The 16,021-nt window shown below is 43.0% G+C and overlaps 1 protein-coding gene across 11 annotated transcripts in view; it reads right to left on the bottom strand.

Moving 5' to 3' along the window:
• The window catches only part of TSPAN18 (tetraspanin 18), a 129,629-nt gene that overhangs the window by 3,578 nt on the left and 110,030 nt on the right, over positions 1-16,021 (bottom strand). For all 11 annotated transcript variants that reach the window (XM_030950309.1, XM_030950315.1, XM_030950316.1 and 8 more), the window contains 4 exons: positions 10,938-11,012; positions 5,247-5,345; positions 3,851-4,030; positions 947-1,030 (listed from right to left, as the gene is read on the bottom strand). In XM_030950309.1, coding sequence (XP_030806169.1) covers positions 947-1,030; positions 3,851-4,030; positions 5,247-5,345; positions 10,938-11,012 — 438 coding nt within the window. The remainder of the gene's footprint in view (positions 1-946; positions 1,031-3,850; positions 4,031-5,246; positions 5,346-10,937; positions 11,013-16,021) is intronic.

Below are 16,021 nucleotides of genomic sequence, written 5' to 3'. Positions count from 1 at the left end.
CTGGGAAGAGGAGGGGGAAGAGGAGGGCAGAAACAAAACAGAGAACCATAAATGTCAGATGCATCTTCCATAAGATCAGCAAAGCCCTCCATGGCCCTGGGACCCCCCCCCATTACTTCCTCCTACCCAGCAGTCAATGATGCAGAGGGGGGGACCCTTACCACCCATGGGAGGCTGTGGCAAAACTCCTCTGCCCCTCCCTCCCCCTCAAACTGTTAGTGGCTACAGCAGCAGCCTGACTTCATTCCCAAACTGCCCTTGGTGCCACAGGGGCACGGGATCCACAGTCCCTGCTCTGCACATCTCTGCTACTGCCTGGCATGGGCACAGTACAGCCTTTGTGGGAGGCTGCTGCACCTCTGCCCAGATCTCTCTCCTTTGCCCAAGATGGGGGGCTTTTAAAGTACCCAGCCTTTCCCTGCAATGCCACAGGGACATAATTTCTGGGCTAAAACCATGTCTGGTGGATGTCTGTTCCCCAGAGACATCACCAAAGAAGTGGGTACTAATGCAGGACAATGAAAGTGCTCTGGAGCCCATCTTTTCAGTCTCTAAACAGGTTTTAAAGCGCAGGCAGGGTTTGAACACATTAACCAAGTGACAGATTAGTCAGCTGGCTGGGCACTGTGGCAGTGGGAGCAGTGACTGTGCAGGGCCCTGTGGAGAGCGGCGGGTCCCCAAAGCTGCTCTGGCCAGCGTGGCAGGGCACGAGCTCTGTGCAGGCCCAGCACAAGGTGGCACTGCGGGCGTGTGGCACCCGTTATTTCCCTGCCCTTTGTGTCAAAGGCTCAGGGAGCCTCTTTCCAGGCAATTAAACCCACAAGCTGATAGCCTGCTTGCACTTTGCCAGAGCAGCTTTCCCTGGCGAGGGGGAGCAGCTGCCTGTTTGCCTTGCTGCTGGCACCTTACTGACACTGCTTTGTTCCAGTCACACAACAGTCAGTACCTCAATAGCCAGCACTCCGATGGCAAGGGCTCCTGCCAGGTACACGTACGTCTCAAAGGAGTTCAGGATCACGGTGTAGCAGCCCTAGGGAAGACAAAACATGGTGAGATACACCTGAGCAGCACACTGTGGTGTTCTCACAGCAGAGCCCTCGCTAGGACATGAGGTGCCCTCAGACCAGGCACCGCAAGCACAGCCCCCTCTCACCACCTCACCCAGCCCCACGGTACAGGAGGCAGAGGTCCACGGGACAGTGCAGGGGAAGAGGAAGGTGTTGCTGTAGTGGGCTGGGAGTGGTTCACACCCCTTCCTGACCATGAGGACTGTGAGTTCCTCCAGGCCAGAGAGGAGCAGCACAGAGAGGAACTCCATCTGCAAAGGGCAGAGACTAAGCACAGAGAGAAGGACACTCACTGCAGGTGACAGACATCCCAGACTAGCTAGAGAAAAGGATTATTTATTTAAAGCCAAGGCAGGAAAATCTTGATTGATCTCTCACAGCCAGCAGCTCTTTACCAATCCAGGACCTTTTCTCTGTGTTTCCCCCTAAAGAGGCTAGCTGAACACCTGCTGATCTTGCTATAGAAGAAGAATTTCATTAGGAACTCAGGGCCATGCACTATGGCAATTATTCCATTTATGAAGCATAGCCACCACCACCCTTAATTAAATTTATGGTTGCTAATACAATTAACAGCAGGTAGATCTTCTTGCAAAGTTTTCAGGATATTTCTGGAAATCACCAGCTTACCCTGGCCTCAGTTTTCCCAGCCTAAAATTTCAACCCATTGGGAAATGTCTGCAAACATAAAGAAAAAAAAAATCTGCAAACATAAAGAGAAAAGCAGATTGGAGTTTGTCCAATATGAAAAGCAGATTCCTCTCCACTGAGAATATACTTCACACATAATACATTTTAATCCTATCTATACTGCTAGGATATTTCTATCACCTGTTTTTTTCCCTTCCACCAAAGTCTTGGAAGTGCAAAGACAGCACACAGTAGTTATGTACCTGTGTCCATGCCACACCCTGCTCACTGAGAGTGAGGCACAACTGGTGGATAGTGATGGAGGGCATGGAGAAGATCCATTCATGAGGCCACCCCAGGGAACTCAGACTGCTGGGGCAGTAATTGAGCTGTTAAAACCATGCTCTTGTCAACATGAGACCACTCAGCATCAGCTTTCTTCCAGCCATGTTTCAGCCAAATCTTCAGAGAAAAGCATCCAGCTCAGCAACAAATATTTGTGTGCTTGCCAGACCTCCAACCTTAACCCAGCCTTCAGCATGCTCTGCTCAGTGACCACAAATGTGTCAGCACTGTCCTACCAGCATGGTGGCCCAAGAGCTTGCCTTTGCTCCAGCAATGCCTCAAAATTCAGCTCTCCGTTGCTTGGGATTGTCTCTCCTGTTTTACAAAGTGCACCACTCTGTGCTTGATGACACCTGCTGTGTACGCAGCTTCTTCCACCAACACTCTGGTGACATGGGCTTGCAGGAAGCCTTCCCTTTCAATGGAAATGGTAAGCTTCAGCATTACCACTCAGGGAAAACTTTAACCCCCTTTCTCACAATGCATTTCTCTTTCCCTCCCTGCTGTCTGTCATCTCTCTCCTCCCCAGCTATTCCCAGCAATCAGACCTGGCAGAAGCAGCATGGTGCTGTCTGCTATGATCTCTCACCCAGAGTGCCTTTGCCAACCATTTCCAGCTGCCAGTCAGGGAACAGTTCAGATGCTGCTTCCAAAATCCTTTCCTTTCTTTCTCAATCTGCTCTTAAGTGCTGAAAAGAGGACCACTGCCTAGTCTGGAGGGAGAAGAAGGCTTGTACATATGGTCAGTCCAGAGCTCATTTGGTTTAACTAATGCTGAGGTGAACACAATCAGGAGCTTTGCTGGAAATTTCTTAAACATCACATCTTGGTGACATTGGAAGGAAACTTGACCCTGCATCAATAGGATGAACTGTATTGTCATAGTCCAGTATTGCAAAAAATTGCCAAGTAGAGAAGCCTGGCAAAAGAATCATAGATTAGAACTATAGAATAGTCTGGGTTGGGCAGAACCTTAAAGATCACCTAGTTCCAACCCCTCTGCTACAGTCAAACCACTGCCACTAGACCAGGATGCTCAAAGCCCCATCCAACCTGGCCATGAACACTTCTAGTGATGAGGCATCCACAACTTCTCTGGACAACCTTTCTCCGCATCTTACCACCCTCACAGTCAATAATTTCTTCTGTAATATCTAGACTAAAACTACACTCTTTCAGTTTAAGGCAATTCCTCCTTGGCCTATCATTACATGCCCTTGTAAAAAGTCTCTCCAGCTTTCTTGTAGGCTCCCTGCAGGTACTGGAAGACAGCTATATGAAATGCTTTTTTTCTGCAGTAAAGAGTAAAGAAGCAGAGAAAAGCAGCTTTCCAATATTCTCTTCCTTAGAAAACAGACATGGTTTTCTGTGGCTGTTTAACCCTTGATATTTTGATTGTATATATTGATTAGGAGTCTTTGTGAACTAAATTGGAACCATTCCTGCAGCCAGTAAGAGCCAACTCCATCCCATCCTACCTGACCTGTGCTGGCTTGCTAATTAACTTCTCAGAGATAGTTCTAACCTTCGTAAACACAACAGAACTGGATCTAAATTTCCACCTTACCTCTCAATCCCTTAGGAAAATATTTGTATTTCTGATGATACAGCACAAATGGACTTAGCAGTGTATGCAATGAAAGGAGATTTTCAAAATCAGCCATATGCCATCACTTGAAAAGGTGTCAGCAGTATAATTAGGATGTGAGGTACAGTCAGGACCTGCCAGATTCACCAGCTACCCAAGACCACTACAGTCATCTCTGCCCACTGTGAAGCTCCTTCTCCTAGTGTTTGGCCTCCCTTACCTGCCGGTTCTGAAATCTCTCAATGCCTTCTAGACAAGCTTCCTTGTTGACAAACATCCCCTCCCGGCTCTGGAGCTCTCGCTGGCAGCAAGCCTCCGGTGTTGCCTTTTCCAAAGAGGAATATGGAAGGTGACGAATATCTTCAAAATCTTCTGGTCCGTTCACTCCACAGCAGGCAAACTGGAGAGAGGCACAGAGAAGAAAGGAAGACAGAATTGACACTTTTCCCTCAAAGCAGACTTGAGAAATCTAATACTTTTTCCTGTAGGGATCAAAGTTTTAGTCAAAGCAGGGACAAAACAGCCATTGCTTCCAAAGAAGTGGGTTGTGTTTGTTCCTTGGAGCTTCTGTTTCATTGAAGCTTTATGAAGTCCCAGTGTTTCTGTGTCATACTGTAGATTCTAAGGTGCTACTGGGAATATTGCTGCAAACTACACAGGGCTTTGGGGCATATCCAGAATGACTTGCTTGAGATCACCCAGCAGTACAATCCAGGCTCCCAATCACCCTTTCTCCCCATAGCTAATGGCCAGGATTGTTGCTGCTCAAAGGCACTGCTAGGTGATTTGAGTAAGGTCCCTCTTTAGGATTCCAGTCAGATGCTTTTTAAGGATTCAAGTCATACTCTGACTCTGTCTCCTTTCAGTCAGCAAAAGGAAATGTCTTTATTAAAGTCCTGAATCAGCATGAAGGGCAGCAATCATCCTTTCCTTTTAAGATTAAAATTGACTTTTCATCTGCAGAAGCTGACATCTTGCTTTTCACTCCTGAAGGTATACACCATGGGGTGTACAGAGCACTAACACATGTGTACACACACACACATTGAATTCCTTGTGGTAGGTAATAACAACTGCAGTTCCAATGACAGTCGACCTGTAACCTGCCCAATTAGGGGTGTAATAGCAAAGTCAGTTTTGATAGCTAATATTTCTGTAGTGAAAATACATCATTAGGCACACTCCTGCCTAAGCTGCTGTTAACTACAAAACACAAGTTAATGCCAGCTTTTGGCTGCTGTTGGCTGGGAATAATTTCAAAGCAGCCTGCAAGGTGAAAGGCCCAGAGCAAATGCAGTGATACCCAGTTGCAGACACCTCCACTGCTCTCTGTGCCCAATATTTGAAAACAGAGTACTCCAATGCCTCAGGCTTCGGCAAATCAGGTGACCCCAGTGTAGTCACTAGGAGTGTCTCTCTCAGGACTGGTGGCAGCTCCATTTGAGAAAGACTGACTGCCAGCCAAAGTCTCACCTCCCTTCAACCACAAGCCCTGGTGCTAGGCTGGACACAACAGGATGCTTGAAGCAGGCTGACCCTGGGAGAGCTGAGGGTGTGGGCTGAGCAGTGTTGTTGTCTGACCACGGGCAGAATGGGACTGGTGTGGTCTGACTCACTGTGATCATAACAGAGTTCCAGGTGGAAGAGAAGATGTCCGTGTCATTGTTCCTCTGGTAGTGCTTCTTCAGCTCCTTGGTGAAGAACTCTCTGGTCAGCTGAAATGCACAGACAGGTGGAAATGTAAAGGCTATTGCCAAGACCTTTCTCAAACATTTCCCAAAGCTCCCTTCTCTGAATGATGGGTGTTCTTTGTTTTTTTGTGGTTTTTTTTTTGCAAACTTCATAGAAGAAACATGTAAAAAGCCATTGGCTGAGACATATCTATGTAGAGGGTGAAGGGTACCTGTTGAATACAACTGTCACTCATTAAAGTCAGGGACTAAACTATAACTGTACTTCTAAAATAATGTTTACACTTAAATGTTGGTTGGTTTTTGTTTTTCTTGGGGTTTTTGTTGTTGTTGTTTTGTTTTTTTAATTTTCAGCACTGTTTGAAAGTATTTAATAAATTGAAACAGGCCTGAACCAGATTTTAGAAAGATTGTCAAATCCACATCCAAACTGTATTTTGAATTGCTGTGCTTCATGAGGTCTGCAAGCAAAGCTTGATTTTCCCCTCTACTTTTCAGTCAAACCAGTTAACTTCCTACTAACAATAGGGGAACTGCTCTGAATTTACTTCAATATGTGAGAAAGCAGAATGAAGCCTTAACATGGAACTTTATAGAAATTGTAAAGTAAAAAAATTCATTAATAGGAACTAGTCAAGTCATCTTATGAATCAGAAAAAAATGCTATTTGCTTGACAATGCTTTTGATTATCTAAACTAACCTGTATACATGAAGAAAAAAAAAACCTCTTTAGATAATGTAAACATTTTTCCGAAAGTCAACAATATAAATTATTGGAATTTCATTTACTCCTGTCTATATTTACAGTAAAACAGCTTAAATGCACAAACAATTTGTTCCAGAGTCTTCTCGAGAAGTTAGACACCTTGAAATTACATTTACTTAGGATGAGTCTCTGGAGAAATAGTGAACATACAATCCTAATAATCATGTTAAACTGAACATCCCAGTTCAATCTTGTTGCCTTTCTGTCACTTCAGGACAAAAACTTCAAGAAATCCTCTTTCACATTCCCAATAGATCTGGACTTGTGTGGTCCCTTCTCCAAAATGTCTTGTCATTTGTGATCCACACAGACAAAATCTTCTGCCACTGCAAAAGCCACAGTGAAGGGGGCTGGACTTGGCTGGCAACAGCACTGCTGTGATGTTGCATATTTGTAGGATCAGGAATTAAGCTGCCTGAAAAATACCCTTTCTATTCCCCCCTGTTGTTCATACCACACTGCTGACACAGTAACAGAGACTGCTACAAGCTGGTTTCAGGTTCTTGATATGCAACGTGAAATATCTCACATACACATACATATGTATGAGCTCTATGGGTGGGCACAAAAGCACAAGCACAAAACTGTTTCATTTGTATTACAAAATTTAAGGACAAAAAACCCACTGTAGTGACTTTTAAAAAGACCCTGAATACCACCTAATATTGGCTTCTCTTTTACAAATACAAACAAAGGCCAAATGTAATTACTACATCACTACTGGGTAAAATTTTGTCAGAAATACTTGAATTAGCTCAATCTCACTACCTTTAATTAGTTATATAATTTAATTCCTAAATTACTTTTTCGGCACAGATATTAACTTTTTTTTTTTGCTTTTGAATATTAAAATACCAGAGGACATGGCATTTTTGGGAATTTGGTGCACTGAAGGAAGGTGAGGTTAGAAGATGCTGAAATATGTCCTCAGTGTCCTCCTTTCCTTCCCTTTCTCTGAGCACTTTATCCATGCAGCACCCAACCCTGCAGACAGCAGCACATTTTTTTGATGCTCATCTGTTCCTGAAGCACACACTTTGAAACTGATATTACTGCTGGTAATAATCCCAGCCAGCTGCCTTTGTTGGGGTATAAAACAAAAGAGTAATTTAAATATAAAGTGAAACCTTTATTTTGACAGCAGCAATCCCAGAGGAAATTGTTCAGAGTTTGTGTGTGATTTTTACAACACTTGGCCTAAAACAAAGCCTAGTGCTGGAAGAGTACATTTGCCAGGAAAATAACTGATTCCATTTTGTTGGTCTTAAACTGCTTATCCTGAGCATCTCAAGTTCAGAAGAATGGGGCCAAAAATAAAAAAATTCCTGTTTTAAAAAATTGCTGACAAAGGAGGATGAAATAAGACAGACCTATTGCCATGCCCAGGGCCCTCCTCTAGCTGAAACAAGTACTGGCCCTGCTGAGATTGGTGCACATTGGACTTTTATGGCAAGAACCATTTGGAAGGGAGTAAAGGACCTACTGATAAAACTAGAGCTTCACACAGGCTTTGACAACACAGTTGTGGCAGCCACAGCCATGAACAATAAGGAGCTGTTCAGCTGTGTTTTGGGCGGGGTGCCTCCAGTGCAGCACATTTACATGGCAGTGAATGAAGTAAGACTGCTTTGTCACACTGGTCAGAAAATAGCTTTGCTGGGATTAGTGCAGCCAGATAAAAGGGGTTTAGAAAAAGGAGGGCATTTCTGCACAACAGAGGCATGCTGGCACTGCCCAGGAAGGTCACAGCCTCCTCATGCTGTGCTGTGCTCAAGGATACTGAATGCTGTGCAAGAAGCTGCCTTCGTGGTGTCTGCTTGGGGAACAGGACACACTCCTGCCCATCTACATTGGCCTGGAGCATTCTGCTGGGTCTGGTACAGTACAGGGCATGGAAGTGCAGTCACCAGTGCTGCACTTCCCACTCCTACCATGCCTTCCATCTGAGACACCTCTGTCTGCTCAGCTGAGGAAGGTTCACATTCTTTAGCTTTTGCCTTATGTCTGAGGACATAGAGGCACTAGAATCCAAGGTGGCTTTCTTATTAGGTGTTAGAACTGGAGCTAAAAATTCAAACATCTGGACTCCACCCGAAGTCTGCCACTGGACTCTTCTGTTCCATACCATCCTGCTTTCTTGCTTGCTAAGACAGTTCACTAAGAATCAAATATCCCTCCAAGGTTTTTCCCATCTAGACCTCTCAATGGCATATAAAGAGCAATTCCTATTGCTCTTTCAGAGTCTCTCTCTAGTGTTCACAGAAGTCATTATTTTATGGAGAATCTTCTAGATGATAAAGGGTTCTCCACCCCCAAAACCTCCTTTTCTAAGGAAGATAAACTCTGGTAATAACCTAGCTAATTAACAGCAGACTTCTTCTTCAGAGACTGTTTTTAAATAGCTCTTTGGAAGTGCAGCTGGATTTGCAGATCACAGTAGTTCACCTTTGTGAACACCACCTTCACCTACCCCACCACCTCGCTCTGTTTCACTAAGTCTTCCTCTCATGTCAAATTTCAGCAGAAAACATCTCTTTTCTCCCTTATTTTTGTCTCTTGATTTCTCTCACTCCCTTAGCTGTTAATAATTTAACCCCATTGAGTGTTTGGGAGCTGGTTTGAGTGTAAAACTATACAAGAGAAAGCTGCACTGAACATTATCTGTAAAGCAAACAGATAAAGTGTCTTTTGTCTCATTTTACACACCCAGAGAGGCCACAGCCATAAGGACTGGTGCAGCAACCATCACAGAATCCTTCTTGGTAAGCTTTGAAGAAATTTAAATTGGCTAAGTGTGCATTTGCCATCACATGCCCTGAAAGTAATATATTTCGCAAGAAAGAGAAAAGCAAATCTGATCTTGACCTTAAATTGCTACTGTGAAGTATTCTTCCCACCATGGGATCAATGAAAGACCACCTCTGTACATCCATATAGCTCACCCTAACTCAGAAGTGACAGCAAAATTGGCCACAAGCAGCTTCCAAGTCAGACAACCTACCACCACAATATACAGCAACACCAAAACAAGGGTATATTTTTTCTCTCTGAGGAGAGAACAAACCACAAGAACTCGCAGATCAAGTTTGACTTCTGCATAGAGCCATCTCCAGCTATGCTGGGATCTGACGTTCTTCATTCCTTCTCATTTAAGCCCTTCCTGTCAATCATTCTGACAGAGTGGGAAGCTGGTGCTACAAACAAGGAGACAAGCTCAAGAAAGATAGAAGTTTGTTCCCCTTCAAGTCTTATCTCACAAAACACTGCCAGATGCCACAGAAGTCTAGAATAACCACTGTGACCTTATCTTGCAAGATAACATGATCTTAATGTCCTGTGGCTCCCATGGGAGTGGAAGGTACCAATGCTTTGCCCAGAAGCAAGCTGTAATAGAAGAGGACAATCCCAGGACTTGCAGCAAGCCTGGGCAGTTTCTTGTACCTTTTACCAGTTTCCCACAGAGAAGGGGGGAGGTAGGAGCCATCAGCTGGGAGCTGCTCACCCAGCCCCTGCTCCCCAGGGACCGTGTTCCGTCTCTGTCACAAAGGAATTCTCTAAAACCGCCCAACAGCAGAGCTGTAATGACCACCAGACCCCCCATACTGCAATATGTTTAAAGGTGTTTCTATAAGGGCATGCTCTCAAAGCCTGAACTGGAATGGAGTACCCATTCTATGTGCAGAGTGCCATCTCTTCCCCGCTGCCTTCAGATCTGAGGTAAAGACAAAAGACCACCAACTCAGAAATAGAAGAAAGTCCTCTCACTACCTCCTCCCAAGCCCATCTACTATACAAATACCACACTCTCTTGCTGTGAGCTTCCTAAGTTTTGATTTTTTTCTATCAAAAATGAATACAATTAGAAGCATATACTGCTTTAAGAAAATCATCATTATACATGGCCCTTCTTTGCTCCTGCCACATTTCTCTCACACTCAGTACAGCAAATGTGCTGTATGTTCTCTTGCTACTGGCAGGGGCAAAATAAGCAAAATAAATACTAACAGTCACTAGTGACCACCTCTGCCAGCCAATGTTTTTTCACAGCCATCATTCCAAGAAGGATGGACCTACTTCAGTCAGGCTCTCCTTTGCATATGTGTGAACATGAAAAAAATATCCACAGACCTTTGCTGTTTAGAGAAAGAAATGAGACTGTGGTTATTACTACTGTAATAGAAGTTTACCACTAGTCCAGGGCAGGGATGATGGCCATATAGCAATATTCATTGCAGAAGAATAGAGAAAGGCTACATCATATGAAGCTTTGGAGAGAAGGACAAATCTAAGCAGGGCAATAAGTGGGGTGGGATTTGCTTAGGGCAGGTCAGAGGGGATATCTTACAAGCAACATTGGTAGGAGTCTGGTGAGCAGCAGAACACGGAAGATCAAGAATGAATATGATTAGAAGATTCATAAGAGATTTCTTTGCACTGCAGAGCAAGCATCAGCTCTGTCTGGAAAACAGGAGTTTTCAGCAATTAATATTACATCCATATTATATTGAAAAAGGAAAATAGTTGCTTTTAATCACAGTGTGACTTTATGATAAAACTTCTCTCTGATGGAGTGTGCAGCTGGTTTGGCTGCAAGAGAGTCAGGAAGACTTTAAAAGACACTAAAAACTTCAGGGATAAGTGTGTCACCATAAACTCTCCTTCCTGCACCAGCCAGGTTAGTTAGCATTCCCTGACGTGCTGGCAGTTCTGCAGACAGGCTAGTAATGAACGAGGTTTGCTGATATTTGAAACAGCCACTGTACAGACAAATCAGCCACTGTCTAACACTCTGCTCCAGCTGTGTATAACCCCACTGGGGTCCAGAGATTGCCCACCATCAGATACTTACATTTTCTCTGAATATAAAAGCCAGGATTGCAGCTGAAAGCTCCGCCAGGAAGATTAACAAAATAAACATGAAGAACTGGAAGAGAGAAGATAAAAACCACAAACGTAGCATTAAATGTCTGCAATAGGTAGTAGGAATACAGAGTTTTACTAATCACCAAGAGATGGAAAAAATAACTGAGGAAACTTTTTTTTCGCCTTGACAATTAAGAAACTGTATGAGAGAGTCACTTGAAGCACACACATTCTCTGTCTGACCTCATCACAGGACATGGGAGCTCGTGACACTTTTGCCTGGTTCTAATGAGTAAAAGTGTATAAGGTTACAGAACCCATAGCATCCCCTGATAAACCTGCGCCAGGTTAAAACAGTAAAGCCTGCTTTGATGGAAAAGTAATATAATTGTGGACATGCTCACAGAGGTTATGCTGTCCAGACACAAGTGCAGGTATCACATGTCAATGCACACACTCACCCCTGGTTGCAATACAAACAACACAGTTTTACTCTAAAATAATCACAGCTTACGTTGTGTGGAAGGAGGAAGTGGGATATACCTCAAATATTTATACCTGTGACCTAAAACGGACTGTTTTCATTTCAGGACAAAATTAGCCTTGGTTAATATCCCCCACGCACAATGGGGTTGTGCTGAGTGAAGTACTAACCACGCAGGACCTCTACAGAAAGTTGATAACACACCACAGTAACTTAATTTGGTTATGCAAATATCATCCCTGTCTCGTATGGTATCCAAAGTGTGCGTATTCACATCCTTAAGATAAGGGCATGCTGCAGACTTGACAGAAAGCACAGCCTGTACTTTAAAAGATAGTAAAAGGGAAACAGGCCTCCAGGTTGAAGTGAAACTCTTTACACTTATGTCATCATAATTTTACAAAAAGGGAAGGAAAGCAAAACAGAGAGGCACATGGCTGTCCAGTCTAAGCTGGAACTATATTTCATCCTGTTGTCTTTGCAACCTTCTGCTGCTTCAATCTAAAAGTTTGGTTTTCAGTCTTGCCAAAGGCACCTTGTTTAGATGAGGTTACCAAGCCCGGGTGATCCACTGTACCTTCACCCCCCCACCCCAGAGAAGTACATCAGATGCACTTCAGAGGTCTCATCCCCAGAGACGGGGACATGCTGCTGGGAGGGTGCTGTTCCTGGGACCTTGTCTACCCAGAACACTCTGGTACTTGGGAGTGTTTCTAGCCCAGGATGAGTGATGGGACTCCTGTGGGCGTCCCCTTCAGATTCTGCCTGCTTTTGTGACCAATTCTCAGTGACACTGATGACTTGTGCTAATTTGATGCTGCTTCAATCATTACGAACCAGTAAAAAGAACAAACAGGGATGTGCCATTTAACATCCTTAAAACAATGAATGTTGGTGCTGAGGAATAGCTATAGGAACAGAGCAGAAAGTGGATAGATTCATATTCTCTCTCAAAATGGCATTTATTCTTGTAGAGAAAATCATGGTCTTGAGTAACCATAAGTCTGAACTAGGTGGACATTTTTTACATTCTTATTGCCATAAAGAGAAATTACCATTTAAATCAGCCTGTCTAAAATTCAAACTGGCCAAGAATTTGCCCATAGACTTTGACATTATTTTACAGAACTGAGTAAATGTTAAGACATTAACTCAGATTTTGCCATTCTGTGAGAAAGGCAAAAGTGAAGGAGAACCCTGTAAGACCACATCATGTCGAGGGTAATAAACTTGGTACATGTTACCAGTGAAGATAGATGAAGCAACAAGTAAAAATAAACACAAGAGAAGTCTGGATTTTTGTGTGTGTGTGAGAGAAGTTTATAGAAGGTCTTTCTGAAACAGAAAACAGGCAGACAGGGCCAGAAGTACTATTGTGATCCCCAAGCAATTATTTATAAACACTGTCTGAAAGGCTGTGCATTGTGCACTTCAATAATGGAGAAAGAATTCAAACTATCTGCTTGGAATAGGCAAAATGTTGTTTTGTTGTCAATTATCAGAGCTTTAAGTGATTTTTCCCCACTGGAAAAGCGCATGCACCACCCTATCACATTTGTCTTCCTTCTTCTGCAGTGGAAAAAAAAGAAAAGGAGCCTGGGCTCAAATGACAAAGCAAGAAAAGTCAGACGAGCAGAGATTTTGGGTTTTAACAGCATGCTGTTGCTTGATTTTACTGAACTAGTTAACACTCTAATTTATTCTTAATGCTGGAGTTTTCTGTGTAGCTTCTTTTTTTCCCTGCTCAGAGACTGTTTTAATTTCACCACAGGAGGGCAAAGAACAAGTGATGAGAATGAAAGACGCTTTGCAAATTCACATCATCATCCATCAAGAGATCTCAGCATAGTCACTAAGGTCTAAGGTGGTGATCAAGTGATTAATCCCATCACCCTGCTAATTGCATTTCATTTACTGATTACTGCAAGGAACATGTTCACCCAAGCTCCAGCACAGGTCTGTGCAGAAGTGGAAGCAGTCATTCCCAGATTATCTGTGATAAGCTTCATTATCATTCCCAAACTGATTTACACTTATATTGTGCACTCTGCATTACAGATTTGTAAGTTACAGTAGGAAAAAACTCACAAGCAGCCGTTAGGGTTGATGAGAAAAAGATGGATCATCAGTGTTTCAGAACTTGCTCCCATTCTGCATTTGAAGGGTCAAAATCTGCTTAAAATGTTTTCCTTCCAAAAATTAAATTGATTACTGATATGTGAGAGCACAAAGGAGCCAGCTGGTTAATGCATAGGGCACAATAACCTCACATTCAAATTCAGGCTTGATTCTTGACATTTGAACATGGATACTCCTCACATCCAAAGTGAACATCCTAAGAAATGGAATCTCTCATACTGGTCAAAAATTTTGCCTCAGCTCCAAGTGATGGTTACAGGAGCTTTTACAGAAGTGGTCTAACAGAAGTTTCCACAAATTAATGCTTCATGTTTATTTTTCATAACTCGTCCAATGTTCCAGTTTCAGAACTGCTATTCCAAAAAAGCATCAACTGTCTTTAACTCAAAGGACCTGGACCTGCATTCTCATGCTGAGAAATTCGAGGGGCTACTACATCCATTTTACAGGAGTGCAAAACAGGATGTCTGCATTTGAAACTAAGCCAAATGAAGCTAACATGGGCTCTTCTTTTAACAAAGCTGAATTCAGTCCCTTGGTACACAATGTTGTACATTCAATAGTACTTTGGATTCTGATTTTACAGTGTTGTTTTGCAGTCAGAGGACCTTCAGCACAAGTCATTCAATGTCTGATTTACAGGCCACTGTTTGTGCCTTTTTATTTTTGTGAGCCAGGTCCAAATGCCAGGAAATCTAGAAACACCCCACAACCTTGTGCTTAATGCAACATGTTAGGTTCCATGTGATGGGGTTACTTTTTACCAAAATACAAGCAGCTTAATGAAAATAAAAGTCCTTGCAAACATTGAAACCAGAACCTAGAGAACACGCATCTCTCTTGTCCCTTCTATCTTCTGTTTACATTTGGACTAAAAGCTTCAGGCATACATTATGCATCACTGAAATCTCACTCAAGCAGCTCTCTGGCTCATCAATTCTTTAACAACTTTGTAAGTGGACTTGATTTGATCTAGCAACTTCTCCCCAGGTACCACCCCCATGAAGACTTACACTCTCTGTTTTGCAAGTGTTCCCAGTCTCTCTGGCATACAGTCTTTTGTCTATTCAGTGTCTAAAACTTACTCCTATCAGACTTTGGGTTTCACAGGTGTTTTAAGATTGGCTGATTTTGACGTCAGCTGGTGTGGCCCCAAAAAAGAAGTTAGAAACATATTTCTTCTCCCAGGTCCTCATCCAAGTGCTTCATACTGCTGAACATGAGATGGCTGGCTGTTTAGCTAAGTTGGTGTTGATACAAAAAGCCCTCGAAAATCTGACTGATCAAAATAGAACAATAATTCCTTATCCAGTAATTACTTTTAGAGTTTCTCCTAGTCTGGGGCATTACTTCCAGCTCATATTTTTCTCACATTTTGTTCAAAATAAAATAATAATGAAGGAAAATAAATAAAGCAGCAGGGCTCAGAACTACCTCTAGGAGTAAGAAAAGTAATAACCACAAAACTGAGTGTACTGGAGTATAACTAAAATACATGGAGAAACATTCAAAACTGTAAAAGCTGGTATATCAGGAAAGAACATGGCCCAGAGCTCCCTTTTTCCAGCCAGGTCACCAGTCTCTGTGCAACAGACTGAAAATATTACTCTCCTCTTCACTTACAGCAACATTTCTCATCAAACTTCACTTTTAGTTTCTTAATCTGACAAGGACAGGCTTTGAAGTAACTTCAGGCTCATTGGGCCTCATCCTTTCCATTTTATTAGGTTCCTGTGGGCAGATCTCCACAGGCTTGGCAGGTGATACATTTGTTTTTCTGATTTACTTCTGAGATGAATCACTAGAAATCAAACCCAGAGTGGCTTCCCCAAAAGGGCTCTCATTTGCAGGCTATGAACTCAAGGCAGGTAGGAGCCAAGGGGCAGAGAGAATTTATCTCAGTGAAGACATGCTCATCTCTAGGAAAGGATGGATTTGCAGTCAAGAAAGAGGACTTTCCTGTCCTGTTTAAAGTTAGAGACGAGCCTTTTCTGAACCATGAAGCAGCTGTGCATGACCAAGACACAAGCCTAACAAAATACAGTAAGACCGAGATTTTTAGAAAAGAAAAAAAAACCAAACCAAAACCCATAACAAACCCAAAGTGCCACCAGATCCATTGGGAGAAACTAAAGATCAAATTTCACCAAAAAAAAAAAAAAAAAAAAAAAAAAAGGAAACTGAAAAGAAAACTAATGGTCTTTGGTCTCTGTCTTTCAGTCTTTCAATACTTAACTGGCAATGCCTTCCAGTCAAATCTGGTTAATTTTAGGAGCAGAGGAGGCTATATCAGGGAGTGACCAGCTATTGAGAACAGCAATAACAGCAATGACTGCTGTGATGCAGTTCTGGGCTGGGCATTTCTGCTGGCATGGGGGGCTCCCTTGCACAGGGGCTGTGCCCTAGTGCTTCCTCCTTTGTTGTGAACCCCCAAGGAATGAATCTAC

The sequence above is a fragment of the Camarhynchus parvulus genome, chromosome 5 (genome assembly GCF_901933205.1).
Source record: "Camarhynchus parvulus chromosome 5, STF_HiC, whole genome shotgun sequence".
Lineage (NCBI taxonomy): Eukaryota > Metazoa > Chordata > Aves > Passeriformes > Thraupidae > Camarhynchus > Camarhynchus parvulus.
Note: the sequence above shows the minus strand (reverse complement) of the source record. Positions and strands in the feature narration are given on the sequence as shown.